The 17,480-nt window shown below is 42.4% G+C and overlaps 2 protein-coding genes across 2 annotated transcripts; both read right to left on the minus strand.

The window, feature by feature from the left end:
* Positions 1 to 22: 22 nt before the first annotated feature.
* On the minus strand, positions 23 to 6,337 carry LOC139562621 (F-box only protein 28-like). Its single transcript, XM_071380440.1, has 5 exons — positions 5,797 to 6,337; positions 4,792 to 4,901; positions 3,881 to 4,019; positions 3,282 to 3,477; positions 23 to 3,119 (listed from the first exon to the last, which is right to left on the minus strand). Exons 1-5 carry the CDS (start codon positions 5,983 to 5,985, stop codon positions 2,626 to 2,628), a joined length of 1,128 nt encoding a protein of 375 aa, XP_071236541.1. The 5' UTR covers positions 5,986 to 6,337; the 3' UTR covers positions 23 to 2,625.
* Positions 6,338 to 7,233: 896 nt separating this feature from the next.
* LOC139562622 (DNA-directed RNA polymerases I and III subunit RPAC1-like) lies at positions 7,234 to 15,836 on the minus strand. Its single transcript, XM_071380441.1, has 9 exons — positions 15,553 to 15,836; positions 15,272 to 15,343; positions 15,053 to 15,160; positions 14,814 to 14,946; positions 14,569 to 14,688; positions 9,580 to 9,732; positions 9,084 to 9,233; positions 8,261 to 8,377; positions 7,234 to 8,020 (listed from the first exon to the last, which is right to left on the minus strand). The coding sequence occupies exons 1-9, from the start codon at positions 15,622 to 15,624 to the stop codon at positions 7,902 to 7,904; spliced, it is 1,044 nt and encodes a 347-aa protein (XP_071236542.1). The 5' UTR covers positions 15,625 to 15,836; the 3' UTR covers positions 7,234 to 7,901.
* Positions 15,837 to 17,480: the final 1,644 nt, after the last annotated feature.

Consider the following 17,480-nt stretch of genomic DNA (forward strand, 5'->3'; position numbering starts at 1 on the left):
AAACTAAACACACAACAATATCTGGATATGTTAACATCTTTTAATGCTTCATTTGTAACGGTAATGTGTGTAACAACCCATACAGTTAACCCCAAATAGGCCAATTTGCAAGATTTTTCTTAATACATACAATAATGCAATCTACACTTTTGAAGTACATGAAGTTTACAGTACACTCATTTCTAAACTGAGACGCAGTCTCAAATTAAGCCACTAGATAAGTGTTTCCTGCCCAGTGCATTTATAATACACGCTTGAGTCCACTCAGTTGTGAACTGCATTACCCAGTATGCCTCAAAAGTTATGCCACAAGTAGTGGTCATTCTTAACTAATTTCCAGCCGCAATATGGGCTCACAAGCTAGCCTCACAAAAAATAAAAACCCTTTCACTCCACTTCGATACAGCTACGACCAGAAGTGACTTTTTCGTAGCAGGTTAAGAGAACGTACACAGGTTAGGATAATTAAGGTAGCATGTTAGGACACTGAGGTTAAGGGTAGGGGGGAAAAAAGTTAGCAAAAATGCCCTTCTAATCAGCTACGAAAAACAATACCGTCGTAGCTGTGTCAAAGTGGTGTGAAAAGAGTGTCCCCAAACCTCACAAGGCAAAAGAGAACCGTGAGTGCAAAAATATCTTAAAATGGGAAGGGTGATGTTGTGCAAGAGAAATTTACTTTTTGTAGCAATTAAGGAAAAAACTAAGACTTAAAATCCTTGTCACATTTAGTTGAACTCCTTTCACAATTTCTTTAGTTGGGCTTAAAACATCATTGGTAAACCTCAACTGTAGTTTTTTGGCAAATCTGAATGCGTCTTAAACAGATTCATCTTGGTGTTACATAGGACTCAACTTTTTTGGTGTACAAAGATAGCATAACAATAAGTTTAATATACAGACGCTGACCTAGATGACAACTGCAAATGACACACTGGAGTGGAGACATTATGTGGCAAATTTACCTTTGACCACTAAGACAGACCCACCAGTCTGGTCAATTGATTCAGGTGGTAATTTCAATTTCTTACATAAAGCTTTGATTCATCTTCCCCAAAGACAGCCGATACTTGACTGTATACAATTCATCTTTTACACAGACTAGTATAAACATGGGGTTAGCATTTGAGCTCGCATAATTTCAGCCATTTGATCGATGAATGTAATCTCAAAAAACATAGTCAATGGTGGAGCACAATTACTGTAGCACTGAAGGAAAAATGAATGTGCCAGAACTTATTGGAAATGATTGATCTCTGAAAAGTATAAGTCTTGTGGGCTCCTATAGCAGTCCTTCCTTTGCCTAATGTAAAAAGAGTCCCTTTCCTCTATTTCCCAGGCACCATGGCTTTAGAGACGCTACCTCGGCTACATGATCAATCTACACATTAGCCTGCCTGTCTTCAACTCAACAGGGCGTGCCAAAGACAGCATGTTCATGTGGAACACAGTAATGCATTTCAAATCAACGGCGTGTCCTTTCACCAACTAAACACTTATAACAGGAACCCCTCAAAAACCTCTCCTTTGCATTATGTGAAATCTCACAAAACCAGACTAAAATAAACAATTCGCTCTGGGCAAGATGGTATTTTTTGGACAGGGGAGGGTTAACTTAAGTATTAAAAATAGAGAATAACTTCCTTTAAAAAAATTAATTAAAAAAATACATTTTATTGCACCAAATGTTTGATGGGAAGGGCAAGTAATGTAATATCCCCCCAAGGCAGGAATCAAATCCTTTTTTAAAGGGATGGTGTAAGATTTATGTCTCTGTGTGCAGTTTGAAGTTAAAGATAGTTTCTCGAAGCGATTGTAAAGTAGCTTTAGCGTAATGACGAAGTCTAACAGAACAGCTAGCATGTAAACTACCTTAAACTGCACGCACACAAATGGTAATTGCCAAAATCTCACACAATCTACTAATTTAGCCGGTCTCAGAAAATAAAAAAATAAGATGGTATTCCTATCAGGGGTCTACATTGAGCAAGGATATTTTCAAGCAATCCAACCTGGCAACAGACAGAACAAAACAATTAGAATCTTAAAACAAAAAAAGTTATTTGAGTCAACAAAATTTGTTCAGCGGCAGAACACCCCCCCCCCCCCTACCGAAGTGATCTCGTCTAGACAAAATTTAATATGCATTTTTCCCACTCAAAGTCAACCTTACAGTGGTTATGCAATGCACATTAGAAGCGCTCATTACTTCTCATCTTCACCGCAAAGACTCTCCTGACTAGGAGCCGAAACCCTAATGTGGATTGACTTTTCTCGATGGACAAGAGTGAACACAAAGATTGAGTGTTTTAGACTTTAACCTAACCCTCACCCTTCAACTAATGTGCAAATTCTTAGTGGCTTTAGAGAGTCAGTGGTTAAACTGTGGAGACTACCAGCACTCTTGCCCAAATATGCTGGTCTAATCAGCATAAACATGTCCATGGTGTAGTTTGTGTGAATTTGAGAGGGTAATAACAAGGGGGATACAACACCAGCGACACAGTGACTCTAGACTTCTTTACCATGACCCCCTTTCTTAAAGACATTCCAAACAATAAGAATTAAAACCATGTCACAGGACATGGGAGGTCCAATCAGACTGAACCCCAAATAACATTGAGCGTCCTATTTCTTGCTACGCAGACGTTTGGACTGACGCAGGAGGTCTGAGCTCTTCCTGGTGCGTTTCAGGGGCGGGCTGCCCTCTGTCTCCACCGCTGCGGCCATGGCACTGGCTGCCGTGGTGACAGCAGCAGAAGACGGGGCGACGGCAGCTGAGCCTGTTGAGGAAGAAGCCGAGGAGGTGGAGGCTACAGCTGGCCCGGCCCCTCCCCCCACTGCACTGTCCATCAGTTCCCTGAGCTTGTGCTCCAGCTCAGCCAGCCGGGCATTCTGCTCCCCGATAACCTGAGTCTGCTCCAGCAGCTTCTGCTCCTGGTCCTGCAGCTGCTTCTGCTGCTCCAGCTGCTTGACGCGCACCTCTTGCATCTCCCTCCGCAGCGCAGTCATGGACACCCCATTCACCTTCACCTGCTGTTGCACCTTGGTCATCTCAGAGCGTGACGGCGTGTTCTTGGCCAGCAGGGACATGGTGGTCAGGGAGGTAGAGGGGCCGGCCACTGAAGGTAGGCAGAGAGAATGATGATCTTATGTACAATCTTAAAATAGGTAGCTGAACAATAAAGATATTATGAATAAAATTAACATGACTAAGTTACATGGGCGTCTGTACATTACAAGACCTTTATTGACCATAAAAGGTCAGTGTAGTTGTCAATTACCTGGGGAAGATCCGATGAGGCGCCCTGACAGGTCGGCCCCGGGAAGCCTCTTCTTCAGGATGGGGACAATCTTTTCATCAAAGTACTCCATGGCCATGGAAGAGATGTCCCGCAGCTCCTGCAGCACCTCGTGAGCTCGCTGGGGAGCGCGTGTAGAGTTCACATAGCGCAGCACACGGTAGATCTCATCAATCACCTTAGGGAAAGACAGTCACATGCTGGGAACCTTATACAATTTATCCTAAACCTCATTTGGCTTAGAATGTTAAGAATTTGTGTTATGTTGTTGAGGCCAAGACTTTGCAAGTTTGAAGAAGTAGCTAGTATCATCATATTGGGATGGAACTGGTCTTCCACTTAAATTAGAATACTTTAAATTGAGATTCTACTTTCATTATTTACCCAGACCAGATTATTTCCCTAAACTTTTCGTCAATCTAAGAGCAGGAGTGCCATCTTGTGGCCAAATAGAGCTAAAGCTTGTTGACAAATTTAATAAATACCACAAATACCTGAAATTAACATTTCCTTCTATAAATTGGCATATATTGTGCCAGGTAGACAGTGACTGGTAGGTTACAGAGGATGTAGCTAGGTACCTTGCCAGGGATGAAGCAGCAGAGATTTGAGTCCACATATTTCATGAAGGTCATGTTGAGTAGGGAGAGGCGCGTTTCTACGGCAGCCAGGATGTCAGCATGACGGGCCAGTGAGTGGTTCCTCCGCTCTGACTCCCGCCTGCCACAACACAAAACTCACTAAATACACACACTGGACCAGACAGAGACCTTCATGATGCAAGTAACATTTATGAGTCAACGATCACTTTCCAAGGATCATCCAACAGTGAAGATGCTGAGTGATTTGGAATAAAAGAATGAGGTGAAGCAATTCAACAAAAACATACAGTAAATGTGTTTCATAGCTTCGAGGCATGAGGTAATCACTTCTGTAATACACTGGTGCCTCTGACAATTGGGTGAGTAGCACATTTAAATGGTCGGTTTGTTCTCAGCACAAGGTGCACCTGTGTAATGATCATGCTGTTTCATTAGCTTCTTGATATGCAAGGTGGATGGATTATCTTGGCTAAGGAGAAATGCTTACTAACATGATATAAACAAATGTGTGCACAAAATTAAAGAGAAATAAGCTTTGTCCATATGGAACATTTCTGGGATTAATTTACATTTCAGCTCTTGAACCACAGTACATGTTGAGTTTTTATTTTTGTTAAGTGTATTTATTTTTTCATTACCCCAAAATAATCCACTTGTTACCAGGAGAGAAAAACATGGGCTTGGATTAAAGTTACAGATTTCACAAATGTGCTTTATACCAATCTGTGGTTCCTACAGAGCTCAAACCATTCAGCACTTCTGGTTTCATTGCCTCTACACAGTAGGCCTATTCAATGATTTGCTTCAGGACATAGGCCTAGCAAAACATCACACTTGTATTCAAGTAGCATACTATATAATTCTCTGCCTCCAGTGGTGTTGATACTGACCTTGGCAGCTGGGCTTTGACCTGCCTCTGGCATAGGCTGTGGTAGCGCTCCACCTTGAGGAAGCCTTGGTTCAGCATGCGCTGACAGATCATGTCCATGCGCTTGCATACCTGGGAAAAGAACAGGGGCGGGAAGGTATGTTTGAGTTAGTGGCTATTGGGACTCGTCTTTCACAACACCTCCAACCTCTCCATGCCCTTGCATGACACTTACAGCCCGTGATGCTCAAACAAAGTGGCCAGATCAAAAGCGTGGAACTGAAAAATAGCCTACTCCTCGACACAGACATAGCTCCAACATCCACCGAGTTCTCTGGTTTCCCTGGAAAACGTACTATTTTGATATCACATTGAAATTCCTTGAAAGTGATATCAAAATGTTAAATTGGTCTCTTGTACCACTTTCTTTCAGATGCAAGTAAATGAAAGGAAGTACTTGATTCACTCGGGATAGCAGAAATGCCAACTTCAAAATGTGTAGCTAACTAACGTTAGTTACTGTGGTCATACAGAATACACAAGAAAACGTTACCTAGCTAGCACTAGTATGTTAACACATTTAGCAAGATAGAAAACAAATACCAATACAGTTCATTAGACAGGCAATATTATACCCATGTTAATATACATTTGACTAGTTTGCCACGAATTCCATCCAGGAGACCCCTACTAGCGCGATATAGCAACCTGAAATGGAATGGAACAGGTGTGTTGTTGACAAAGCTGGTGCAAATAAACTTAGCTTAGCACGTGCTATAGTTCGGCACCATATTATTATTCAGAGTGGGGAAAGATATTCAATTTTGTTCAAACATATAAGCAGTGAATCAATGCATGTTACGACTTAACTAGGGAAGGAACTTATTAGCTAGCCAATAACCTCACTTGCTACTCACACTAGCTACATAACGATAGCCGATAACGTCTCTGACATAGCTAGCAACAACTAGATTAGCCAGACGCCGCATTGCCATTTGCTTCGTGGTTTGTTTTTGTTCCCTCTCACCAAGCGTATGAGGCTGATTTCGTCGTAAGACAGGAAATTGAAAACCATCTCAATCGCCACAATGGGAAGTCCTAATAGCGGGTTGTTCTGGTGTGGTTGATCCGGAGGTGGTGTAGACAATCTCGGTAACACAGAGTCGCAATCCAGGGCTTCAAAACCTCGCTCTACTCCTTCTACAACGGCCGCCATCTTAATTTGCCACGGATAGGGGAAATGACGTTTTATAGGGAACGTTCTCTCTCTGAACTGTGCTCGAAGAAAGTCTTGCAATATTGTACACAACCATTTCAATTCACTTGAGCAAAGAAAACAAGAGCAGTCTATGTCGCTGCTGTCGTCCGTGCAAAGAGCTGTGTCCAGCGCTAGGCCTGGTTTCCCAAAGGCATGTTAAGGCTAAATTAATCGTTACATCTCCGAGTTGTTTCCCAAAACCATCTTTATTAACGTTACACTTGAAAAAGCTCGTAATCTAACGCCTGCATCAGACCACACTTGCACCAGCGTCGTTCGATGCTTTTTGCCCACTTAATACACAGATTTCCACTAAACATAGAATCACGTGGTTTATCCCCCTCTCCGTGACCGCTAAATAACAAAGTTGAGTACAAAATAAAAAGTTGCCAATGTCTTTCAATTGATACAAACCAGCGACGTATAAAAATGCTTCAAATTAAAACCAAGATGACTGCATTAAAATACAAATACAGTAGGCTATATGCCTATTTTCAATCATATTGAAATACATTTAATGTTCAATCAATTAAGTTATATTTTGCGACGATCAGTAGGCTAATTTGTCTCAATACATTTCATATGTAGCCTAACATCGTTTGACCTTCCAAATACAAAGACGGCCATTTCTTTGCATACAAGCGAATGATAGACGCTTCAAATGAAAACCGAGATGACTATTAAAAGATAAATACAGTATAGGCCACATGTGCCTATATATTTGAATTATAGTGAACTAAAATGAATGTGAATAAAATTGTTTGTATTTAAAGATAAATACAGTATAGGCCACATGTGCCTATATATTTGAATTATAGTGAACTAAAATGAATGTGAATTCAATAGTTGTATTTAGCTAAGTGTGCGCAGTGTAATTTGCCTCAATGTATTTCATGTGCGCGCAATGTGCCAAATCTTTAGTGCTTTATTATAGGGTACGCATTAGAATAAGCCGCCTCAATATTTGTAGCCATGTGTGACAGGGAGAACGCTGATCTGAAAGCAGTGCTTAATTTATTTCGATCAGTAACGACGCACTTAGCGAACGTTCTCTCGTAGTGTTTTGGGAAACGCATGTTACATCGCTATCGGGAAACTGGGCCCAATGTATACCATATCTTGTTTCAAGACAACATCAAACAATGTACACACTTTGGAATAGAACGGAAGGGGATAGGAAATACACACCGACTTTGCAACATCATCTAGAGTAAAATGTAATATGCTTTACTTTTGTCGCACAAGTCTATACAGTACACAAAACATAACTGCACCTCGCTGTGTACTATATGCTTAAGAGTTACCACCCTCTTCATTCAGTAAATACTAAAAACACATTTTCTTGTAATGGTTTTACCTATAAGGATGGAATTCAGGCACAACTCTACAAATGGGCTAATGACATGAGCCATAAGGATTTGCAAGTGACATAAACATTCATTAGAATACAAAATATAGTACATAAGTGGCACAACCCTTATTGGGGATGACAAACCATCTCAAGCTGGGTACATAGGATGGTAATAAAAAACAAAGCATCCTCAGCATTTCTACAGGGTGCTTTTATTCCAACTGGTATTGTATTCTATTGTCCAAAGCTGGGATGGGCAACTTCAGACCTTGGGGGCAGAGTGGTGTCCCACTTTTCTCCCCTATCCCTTGCAAACACAGCTGATTAAACTAATTGCATTCTGAACTGAATATCATTAGTTGATTATTGGAAACAGGTGTTAAATGGGACAAAAAGTAAGACACCATTCAGGCCGCAAGGACTGGAGTTGCCCATTCCTGGTCCAAAGCATGTTGCACACAGACTCAACACAAATGTCTCACCCCTGTAGTGGGTATTTACATGTGGTCCAACTTAATTGCTCTTATTCCATCTCCGTGGAGTCGAGCTCACTGAGGAATCTTCGACACTTGGTCATGAGAACTTTGATGGCCTCTGTGACCAAGACATCAGGTGCCAGGATGCCAGTGGATTCTACAGAAACTTTATGGGAAAGAAGAAACACAGGATTGATGAGTGCTCATGCGCAGAATGCCAAACTATACTACTACAAACTATACTACTATAAAAGTAAAATAATCACTGAGGAAAAACAAACAATTAGCTTCTACAGTGCAACACAACAGTTATGGGCTATGTACTGTACCACCAGACATTATTACTGTACATTTGACAAATTCACCAAGCAGGAAACAGTGGTTTCTAAATTCACTGGGTACATACAGATGAAATGGTCCCGCACTCTTGCAAGCTTCACAGCGTTCTTGAGGTCGTCATGTCGGAGAACCTCCCTACTGCAGGTATCTAAGCGACTGTTCACCACCTTGGCAACAACCTTTCCTGGGACAGAAGATTAAAAATACTTTTAAATTATACATTTAACCTTTATTTAACTAGGCAAGTCAGTTCAGAACAAATTCTTATTTACAATGACAACCTACCAGGGAACAGTGTGTTAACTGCCTTGTTCAGTGGCAGAACAACAGATTTTTACCTTGTCAGCTCAGGGATTCGATTCAGCAACCTTTCGGTTACTGGCCCAACGCTCTAACCACTAGGCTACCTGCCGCCCATAAAGGTTGTTTTCAGAAGTGGGATTATAAACTACATGGATCATAAATAGCTACAGTGTAAGTACACTTTAATAATAATTTGGTGGGTGCTAATATTTGTCCTGTTTTACACATGTACAAGTGCTTATTATACTTGTGTGAAATAAAGCATTTTTTGTTGTTGCATATCCCAACTCCCCCTGAGACACCCTAAGAGAGTGAGGTCATGGCGACTCTGGAGCAATTAGGGTTAACTGCCTTGCTCAAGGGCATATCGAAATGTTTCACCTTGTCGGCTCTGGGATTCGAACTAGCGACCTTTCAGTTCCTGGCCCAATGCTGTAACCGCTAGGCTACCTGCTGTCCATAAAGGTTGTTTTCAGAAGTGGGATTCGAACCCACGCCTCCAGGGGAGACTACAACCTGAACTCAGTGCACTAAACCCCTCAGCCATCCTGACATAATGCTTCAAAATGTTATAGCTACTGTTTTACCCCCATGGTTCTCCACCTCAATGACTCCAGGGGAGAAGCAGCGTTTTAGTCGCTCCGCTTTCTCCCCCTCCACTGTTTCCATTAGTGTGATCTCAGGAAGGAGTCTGTAACTGGCTGTAGCCACAGGTGAAAACTTGGCGTGGTCTTGACCTGGAAAATAGAGCATAGGATTGAGCCATCAGAACAGGAAAGAAAGCGAACACTAATTTCAACATTATTTGACGGAGAGCTGTAGTTGCAGGCAATGGTGTAGTGAGGGTATATTAACGTAAACACTTTTTTATTTTGCAGAAGCATTAACCCATCTCTCACGAAGAAATGCATTGAAACTATAGGAAGCATAACTTAAATCACCCCAGATAGCAAACACCCACCTGTTATAATTTTTTTACCATTACTTCATTGGTTAAAGGGATTGAGAAAGCTTTAGGTTAACTGTAGTCTGAGATTGCCATTGTGCAGACTTTATCACATTTTTCAGAGAAAGTCCTCTCACCAATGCCTTTCACGCAGTGCATGACTATATCCAGCTCCTGTCCAGGCCGGAGCTGTGCCAGAAGGATGTCCCCATGTACTGGACCGATGTCGATATCTGCAAACACATCAGCTTGGTTCCCAATAGGGACCCACTTCATGTCCTTGGAGTACACTGAGGAAAAAAATCAAAGACATTACAGGTTAAAGAGGCACCTCTGCACAGACTAGAAAAGGTTGAATTATTCACTTTAATGAGAATATGTATAAAATTCAGATTTTATGTGATATTTTCAGGCAAAAATGCTTGATTTTGCCGAGGCAATTCTTACATTTTGCATGGCAATATGCAATAATTTTTCAGAATTTGTCGCGAAAATGCAGTCACGAGGGAAAAAGTTGGTTGACGTTTGGCTCGATATTACACAGTAAATGTGCGGTGATTGTTTGAAATTGCTCTCTTTTTGTTCTGCGGTGAGGGGTCCGTTTTATGCAAAAATATTGCATTGATTTGACTGTTTTATTTGTAAATAGTGTGGTGATTGGTCTAGCCCTCGCATAATATGCAGGGAATTATTGATGTAGCAAAAAATGTGGTTGCAGATTTGCGGAATCCTGGATGGACTGTTTAATGTCAAATCAAATCAAAGTTTATTTGTCACGTGCTCCGAATACAACAGGTATTAGTGAACATCAACCTTAGTGAAATGCTTACTTACACGCCCTTAACCAACAGAGCAGTTAAGTAAAAAATAGTTATTAGGTCAACAATAGATAAGTAATAAAAATAAATAAAAAAACAGTAGCGAGGCTATATACAGGTGGTACCGGTACAGAGTCAATGTGCGGGTGCACCGGTTAGTCGGGATATTTGAGGTAACAGCCCGACTAACCGGTGGGGGGGTTGGAGGGAGGGTGGGGGGTGAACACAATGCATAGTCCGGGTAGCCATTTGATTACCTATTCAGGAGTCTTATGGCTTGGGGGTAAAAGCTTTTGAGAATCATTTCGGTCCTAGACTTGGTGCTCCGGTACCGCTTGCCATGCGGTAGTAGAGAGAACAGTCTGTGACTGGAGTGGCTGGAGTCTTTGACAATTTTTAGGGCCTTCCTTTGACACCACCTGGTATAGAGGTCCTGGATGGCAGGCGGGTTAGCCCCAGTCATGTACTGTAGGGTCTTGCGGTCGGAGGCTGAGCAGTTGCCGTACCAGGCAGTGATGCAACCTGTCAGGATGCTCTCAATGTTGCAGCTGTAGAACCTTTTGAGGATCTGAGGACCCATGCCAAATCTTTTTAGTTTCCTGAGGGGGAATAGGCTTGTCGTGCCCTCTTCACAACTGTCTTGGTGTGTTTGGACTATGATAGTTTGTTGGTGATGTGGACACCAAAGAACTTGAAGCTCTCAACCTGCTCCACTACGGCCCCGTCGATGAGAATGGGGGTGTGCTTGGTCCGCTTTTCCTGTAGTCCACAATCATTTTTGAAAAATTTATTTCACCTTTATTTAACCAGGTAGGCAAATTGAGAACACGTTCTCATTTACAATTGCGACCTGGCCAAGATAAAGCAAAGCAGTTCGACACATACAACAACACATGGTTACACATGGAGTAAAACAAACATACAGTCAATAATACAGTGAAAAATAAGTCTATATACAATGTGAGCAAGTGAGGTAAGGTAGGTGAAAGGCAAACAAAATATATAAATAAATAAAAATATAAAAAAAGGCCATGGTGGCGAAGTAAATACAATATAGCAAGTTAATAAAAATAAAAAATAAAAACACTGGAATGGTTGGTTTGCAGTGGAAGAAAGTGCAAAGTAGAGATAGAAATAATGGGGTGCAAAGGAGCAAAATAAATAAATGAATACAGTAGGTAAAGAGGTAGTTGTTTGGGCTAAATTATAGATGGGCTATGTACAGGTGCAGTAATCTATGAGCTGCTCTGACAGCTGGTGCTTAAAGCTAGTGAGGGAGATAAGTGTTTCCAGTTTCAGAGATTTTTGTAGTTCGTTCCAGTCATTGGCAGCAGAGAACTGGAATCATCTCCTTTGTCTTGAGGGATAGGTTGTTATTCTGGCACCACCCGGCCAGGTCTCTGACCTCCTCCCTATAGGCTGTCTCGTCGTTGTCAGTGATCAGGCCTACCACTGTTGTGTCATCTGCAAACGTAATGATGGTGTTGGAGTCGTGCCTAACCATGCAGTCGTGGGTGAACAGGGAGTACAGGAGGGGACTGAGCACGCACCCGAGGGGCTCCAGTGTTGAGGATCAGCGTGGCAGATGTGTTGTTACCTACACTTACCACCTGGGGGCGGCCTATCAAGAAGCCCAGGATCCAGTTGCAGTGTTTAGTCCCAGGATCCTTAGCTTAGTGATGAGCTTTGAGGGCACTATGGTGTTGAACACTGAGTTGTAGTCAATAAATAGCATTCTCACGTAGGTGTTCCTTTTGTCCAGGCGGGAAAGGGCAGTGTGGAGTGCATTAGAGGTTGCATCATGTGTGGATCTGTTAGAGCGGTATGTGAATTGGAGTGATCTAGGGTTTGTGGGATAATGGTGTTAATGTGAACCATGACCAGCCTTTCAAAGCACTTCATGGCTACGTACGGGAGTGCTACGGGTCTGTAGTCATTTAGGCAGGTTACCTTAGTGTTCTTGGGCACAGGGTGGTCTGCTTGAAACATGTTGGTATTACAGACTCAATCAGGGACATGTTGAAAATGTCAGTGAAGACACCTGCCAGTTGGTCAGCACATGCCCAGAGCACCCGGCCTGGTAATCCGTCTGGTCCAGCGGCCTTGTGAATGTTGACCTGTTTAAAGGTCTTCCGCACGTTGGCTACGGAGAGCGTGATCACACAGTTGTCCAGAACAGCTGATGCTCTCATGCATGCCTCAGTGTTGCTTGCCTCGAAGCGTGCAAAGAAATGATTTAGCTCGTCTGATAGGCTTGCGTCACTGGGCAGTTTGCGGCTGTGCTTCCCTTTGTAGTCTGCTAGTCTAATAGTTTGCAGGCCCTGCCACATAAGACGAGCATCGGAGCCAGCGGTGTGGTACGATTCAATCTTAGTCCTGTATTGGCACTTTGCCTGTTTGATGGTTCGTCTGAGGGCGTAGCGGGATTTCTTATAAGTGTACAGGTTAGAGTCCCGCTTCTTGAAGGCGGCAGCTCTAACCTTTAGCTCAGTGCGGATGTTGCCTGTAATCCATGGTTTCTGGTTGGGGTATGTACGTACAGTCACTGTGGGGACGACGTCATCGATGCACTTATTGATGAAGCCAGTAACTGATGTGGTGTACTCCTCATTGCCATCTGAGGAATCCCGGAACATATTCCAGTCTGTGCTAGCAAAACAGTCCTGTAGCTTAGCATCCGCATCATCTGACCACTTCTTTATTGACTGAGTCACTGGTGCTTCCCGCTTTAGCTTTTTCTTGTAAGTAGGAATCAGGAAGATGGAATTATGGTCAGATTTGCCAAATGGCGGGCGAGGGAGAGCTTTGTATACGTCTCTGTGTAAAGGTGGTCTAGTTTTTTTTTCTCTGGTTGCACATTTAACATCTTGATAGAAATGAGGTAAGACTGATTTCAGTTTTCCTGCATTAAAGTCCCCGGCCACTAGGAGTGCCGCCTCTGGGTGGGCGTTTTCCTGTTTGCTTATTTCCTTATACAGCTGACTGAGTGTGGTCTTAGTGCCAGCATCCGTCTGTGGTGGTAAGTTAACAGCCATGTAAAATATAGATGAAAACTCTCTTTTCAAATAGTGTGGTATACAGCTTATCATGAGATACTCTACAACAGGCGAGTATAGAGACTTCCTTAGATTTCGTGCACCAGCTGTTGTTTACAAATATACACAGACCGCAACCTCGTTTTACCGGAGCGTGCTGTTCTATCTAGCCGGTGCAGCGTATATCCTGCCAGCTGAATGTCGTAATTTTTTATTTTACCTTTATTTAACTAGGCAAGTCAGTTAAGAACAAATTCTTATTTTCAATGACGGCCTTGGAACAGTGGGTTAACTGCCTTGTTCAGGGGCAGAACGACAGATTTATACCTTGTCAGCTCGGGGATTCAATCGTGCAACCTTTCGGTTACTAGTCCAATGCTCTAACGACTAGGCTACCCTGCCGTCATTCAGCCACGATTCAGTGAAACATAAGATTTTCTTTTTTTAATGTCCCATTGGTAGGATATTCATGATCGTACCTCGTCTAATTTATTGTCCAATGATTGTACGTTGGCAAGTAATATTGATGGTAAAGGCAGATTTCCCACTCGCCAATGGCAGATCCTTACAAGGCACCCCGCCCTGTGTCCTCTATACCAGCGTCTCTTTCTCCTGCCAATGACGGGGATATCGGCCTTATCGGGTGTCTGAAGTACATCCTGTGCGTGAAATCTTTGTCTAATCCGAGGTGAGTGATCGCTGTCTTGATATCCAGAAGCTCTTTTTTGCAGTAAGATACGGTGGCAGAAACATTATGTACAAAATAAGTTACAAATAACGTGAAAAAACCCACATAATAGCACAATTGGCTAAGCGCCCATAAAACGGCTGCCATTTCTTCCAGCTCCAGTTCATGTAATGTTTATTACCATTTTCATTATTGTATTTCACTTAGTCCTGCATGTTGGAGCTCGGAGCCTATGATTTTCACTGTACTCTGCAATCACACCTGCAACCCTGAACATGTGACTTGTAAACACTGAATCTGAAGTCATGAGAAAATTATGTTCAGCTTCTCATAAGACTGTGGCCACTCTTAGACACATGAACACGGATAAAATAATATATGACGTACATAATTGACAATTTTTTCCACAGCCAAAAGTATAACTCATCTCTACCATACTTTTCCATAAGAGTTACATATGTAAAACGACATACCATTTGTGTTTGTTTGTCGTACATACATCTCCATTGTCATTAATCCGGCAATGGATGACTCCCACTCCCATTCTTGGACACAAACTCCCAGTGTGTCCATGGCCTTACCTACCCATGTGGTTCAGGTAAAGTTCCTGGGGGTCAGCAGAGTCTTTGGTGGCTCTGAGGTTCCTGGTGCATTTGATCTTCAGTTGAAGTTGAATTGTGTCTATTTCTGTGCCTTCCTCATCCCCTGAGAAAAGCACAAATTACTTAAACTTGTACAAACAAAACTGATGTAGCTGGTGGTGGCCCTCTACATGAAACTTTGTTTGGCCATTGTCAGTGAGGACAGGAAGGTCAGCAGTATAAACGTACCTGCGTTTCTGTACTCAAACAATCGTGGGTCACCCTTGATAGGGATCAAGCCCAGCCTGTGGGCAAGGATCTCATCCTGAATTATGGATGTGTTGTTGTAAATGAACACCTTCTCGACAGCCATAGTAGGGACCTAGGAGAGGGCGGATTAATACATGTTATTTGTTCTGTGCCATCAAACACGGAGACCACCTCGTATGCTGCTTTCATTGGCAGGGTGCTATCTAAGTAGAAGCTACCTCTGCGAGTAATATCCGTCGAAAGGCATTGGCGATAGCTGCATCTATGCCCACCATGTCGAACTCCAGAGAAGTCTCATCCATTTGCACCACGTCGATTCTGAAATTCTGCAATAGATATATTATAGTGTAATGTGTATATATGGGCATTCCACGCAACAGATCTGAATGTAAAATCTGGACAGCATAACGTTATTTGTGTTAGCTAGTTAACGTTACCTTTTGGAATTTCTGCAAGCTCCATGTATCATCGTAGCCTGGATAATTGCCAGGGTAATCGGTTGTATGAACCTATCAAATACAGGAAATATTTTTTATGACAAAACTGCGTGAGAACGGTGTTGTATTTTCTACTGTACTAGCTAACTCGTTAGCTGCACATTATGATGTTGTTAGCTAACATGCCCACCCGTTTATTCCAAGAATACCTGCCCACATATTCTGGTCATAGACAGCATCTCAAATTATTTGTTTTTAATGGATAATTTTACACCACTTACATTTTTTACATCAAATTCACCTAATATTACTCTATCCCGAATTTCATCCACGTTTGTCATGGTCGCTGCCATTTTGCCAATGTTTTCATAGACGTCACAAGCTTTGGGTTTATTCTCCTTCGTTGGCGTTTTACGGCAGACTACATCCAAAAGTTGTATTGCCGCCACCTACTGTGCTGGATGAAAATAAAAGATCCCAAAAATTATGTGGATTAAAATACTGACTACCAGAAAGTCACTCAACATGCTCCTTGCCTCTACTGTTAACATAAATAATACGTGTTAGATCCCTACACAGGCTCAGGAGCCTATTCCAGCCATTACAATGAGCCCGTCCTCCTATAGCTCCTCCGACCAGCCTCTTCCGCTCCACAAACTCTGGGTCATGATCCCCACCACAATTGCAACATGGCTGTTCTTCACTCCGATCATCCTTATACTCCTTCTTGTGCACACATTTGAAACATGACCAAATATTTAGCCGTTTTTGCATTGCAGTGGTTTTAGGACAAAGCTCTTACTTGATATCTCATATATCCTAGATTTACATTAAAGGGAGGTATTCACTATCATCCTTATAAAAAAATGTGCATCCCATTAAGAAACTAATCCTTGTCTGACATACATTTATCATCCCCTTCAGTTTTCAACACTTCATTTTTTTTAAATTCCATTCTTTGATACTACTGTTCTCCATTCCTCTTCTCCAACGCCACTCGACCCGCTTCTCGTTTTACACTCGACATCCACTTCCGCCACGATCCTCCCATCTCCAGCTCCGCCTCTTTACCTCTTCTGGTGCTCTCAAACGTCAGTGTCCGTGCTATCCAGAATCCTTGTGATGTCCCTATTGCGAGCCTAAATTAGTTTTAGACTGTCTCTCTTCATTCAAGTACCCCTGAAATTTGTAGATTTGTGAATTGTGAATTCTGCTTTATACAGCCAGTGATTTAGTAGGGTTCTAGTAGCCTTGAGTAGCATTTTTCCCTTAATTCAATCCTGCAGACATTATGCACCATTGTGGTTCAATCTCCAATAGAGGGGGTATATACATTATACATTTTGTCAACACCGCAAACTGTTCCATCTGTTTCAACTGTTCCATCTGTTCCATCTGTTTCAACTGTTCCATCTGTTCCATCTGTTCCATCTGTTCCATCAACTGTTCCATCTGTTCCATCTGTTTCAACTGTTTCAACTGTTTCAACTGTTCCATCTGTTCCATCTGTTTCAACTGTTTCAACTGTTCCATCTGTTCCATCTGTTCCATCTGTTTCAACTGTTCCATCTGTTCCATCTGTTTCAACTGTTTCAACTGTTTCAACTGTTCCATCTGTTCCATCTGTTCCATCTGTTTCAACTGTTTCAACTGTTCCATCTGTTCCATCTGTTCCATCTGTTTCAACTGTTTCAACTGTTCCATCTGTTCCAACTGTTCCATCTGTTCCATCTGTTCCATCTGTACCAACTGTTTCAACTGTTCCATCTGTACCAACTGTTCATGTCAGTCACTTGCTGTCAAAGGCATGTTTAAAATCTCTGCACACCAGGCAAGCAAAAACAAGTGTGCCTAGTGAGAGTTTGCAGTGAGGAGGTAATGGTCTATGTCTGTTTATGTTCAAGGCATGTATGAGGTGAGGACTAACGCTACACTGTTTATGTTCAGGCTTTACAATGAGGGAGCTTCAGGTGCTGTGTCCGGCAAGACAGGTGAGCTAGTGGGTTGTGTGTCAGGGTCATGTGACTCTGGGCAGAGGTGTGTATGTGAGCCAAATGTGAGGTGAGCCTCCACCTCTGGAGGACCTGGAGGAAGTGTTACATTCAGCCCAGAGCTCATGTAGGCACGGAGACAAGGTGTGGCCCAACCTCTACTTGTGGGCCATGCGAGTACACCTGCTTTTCCATCTGTAATTACACAGACTACACAC

Source organism: Salvelinus alpinus, chromosome 32 (assembly GCF_045679555.1).
Source record: "Salvelinus alpinus chromosome 32, SLU_Salpinus.1, whole genome shotgun sequence".
Classification (NCBI taxonomy): Eukaryota; Metazoa; Chordata; class Actinopteri; order Salmoniformes; family Salmonidae; genus Salvelinus; species Salvelinus alpinus.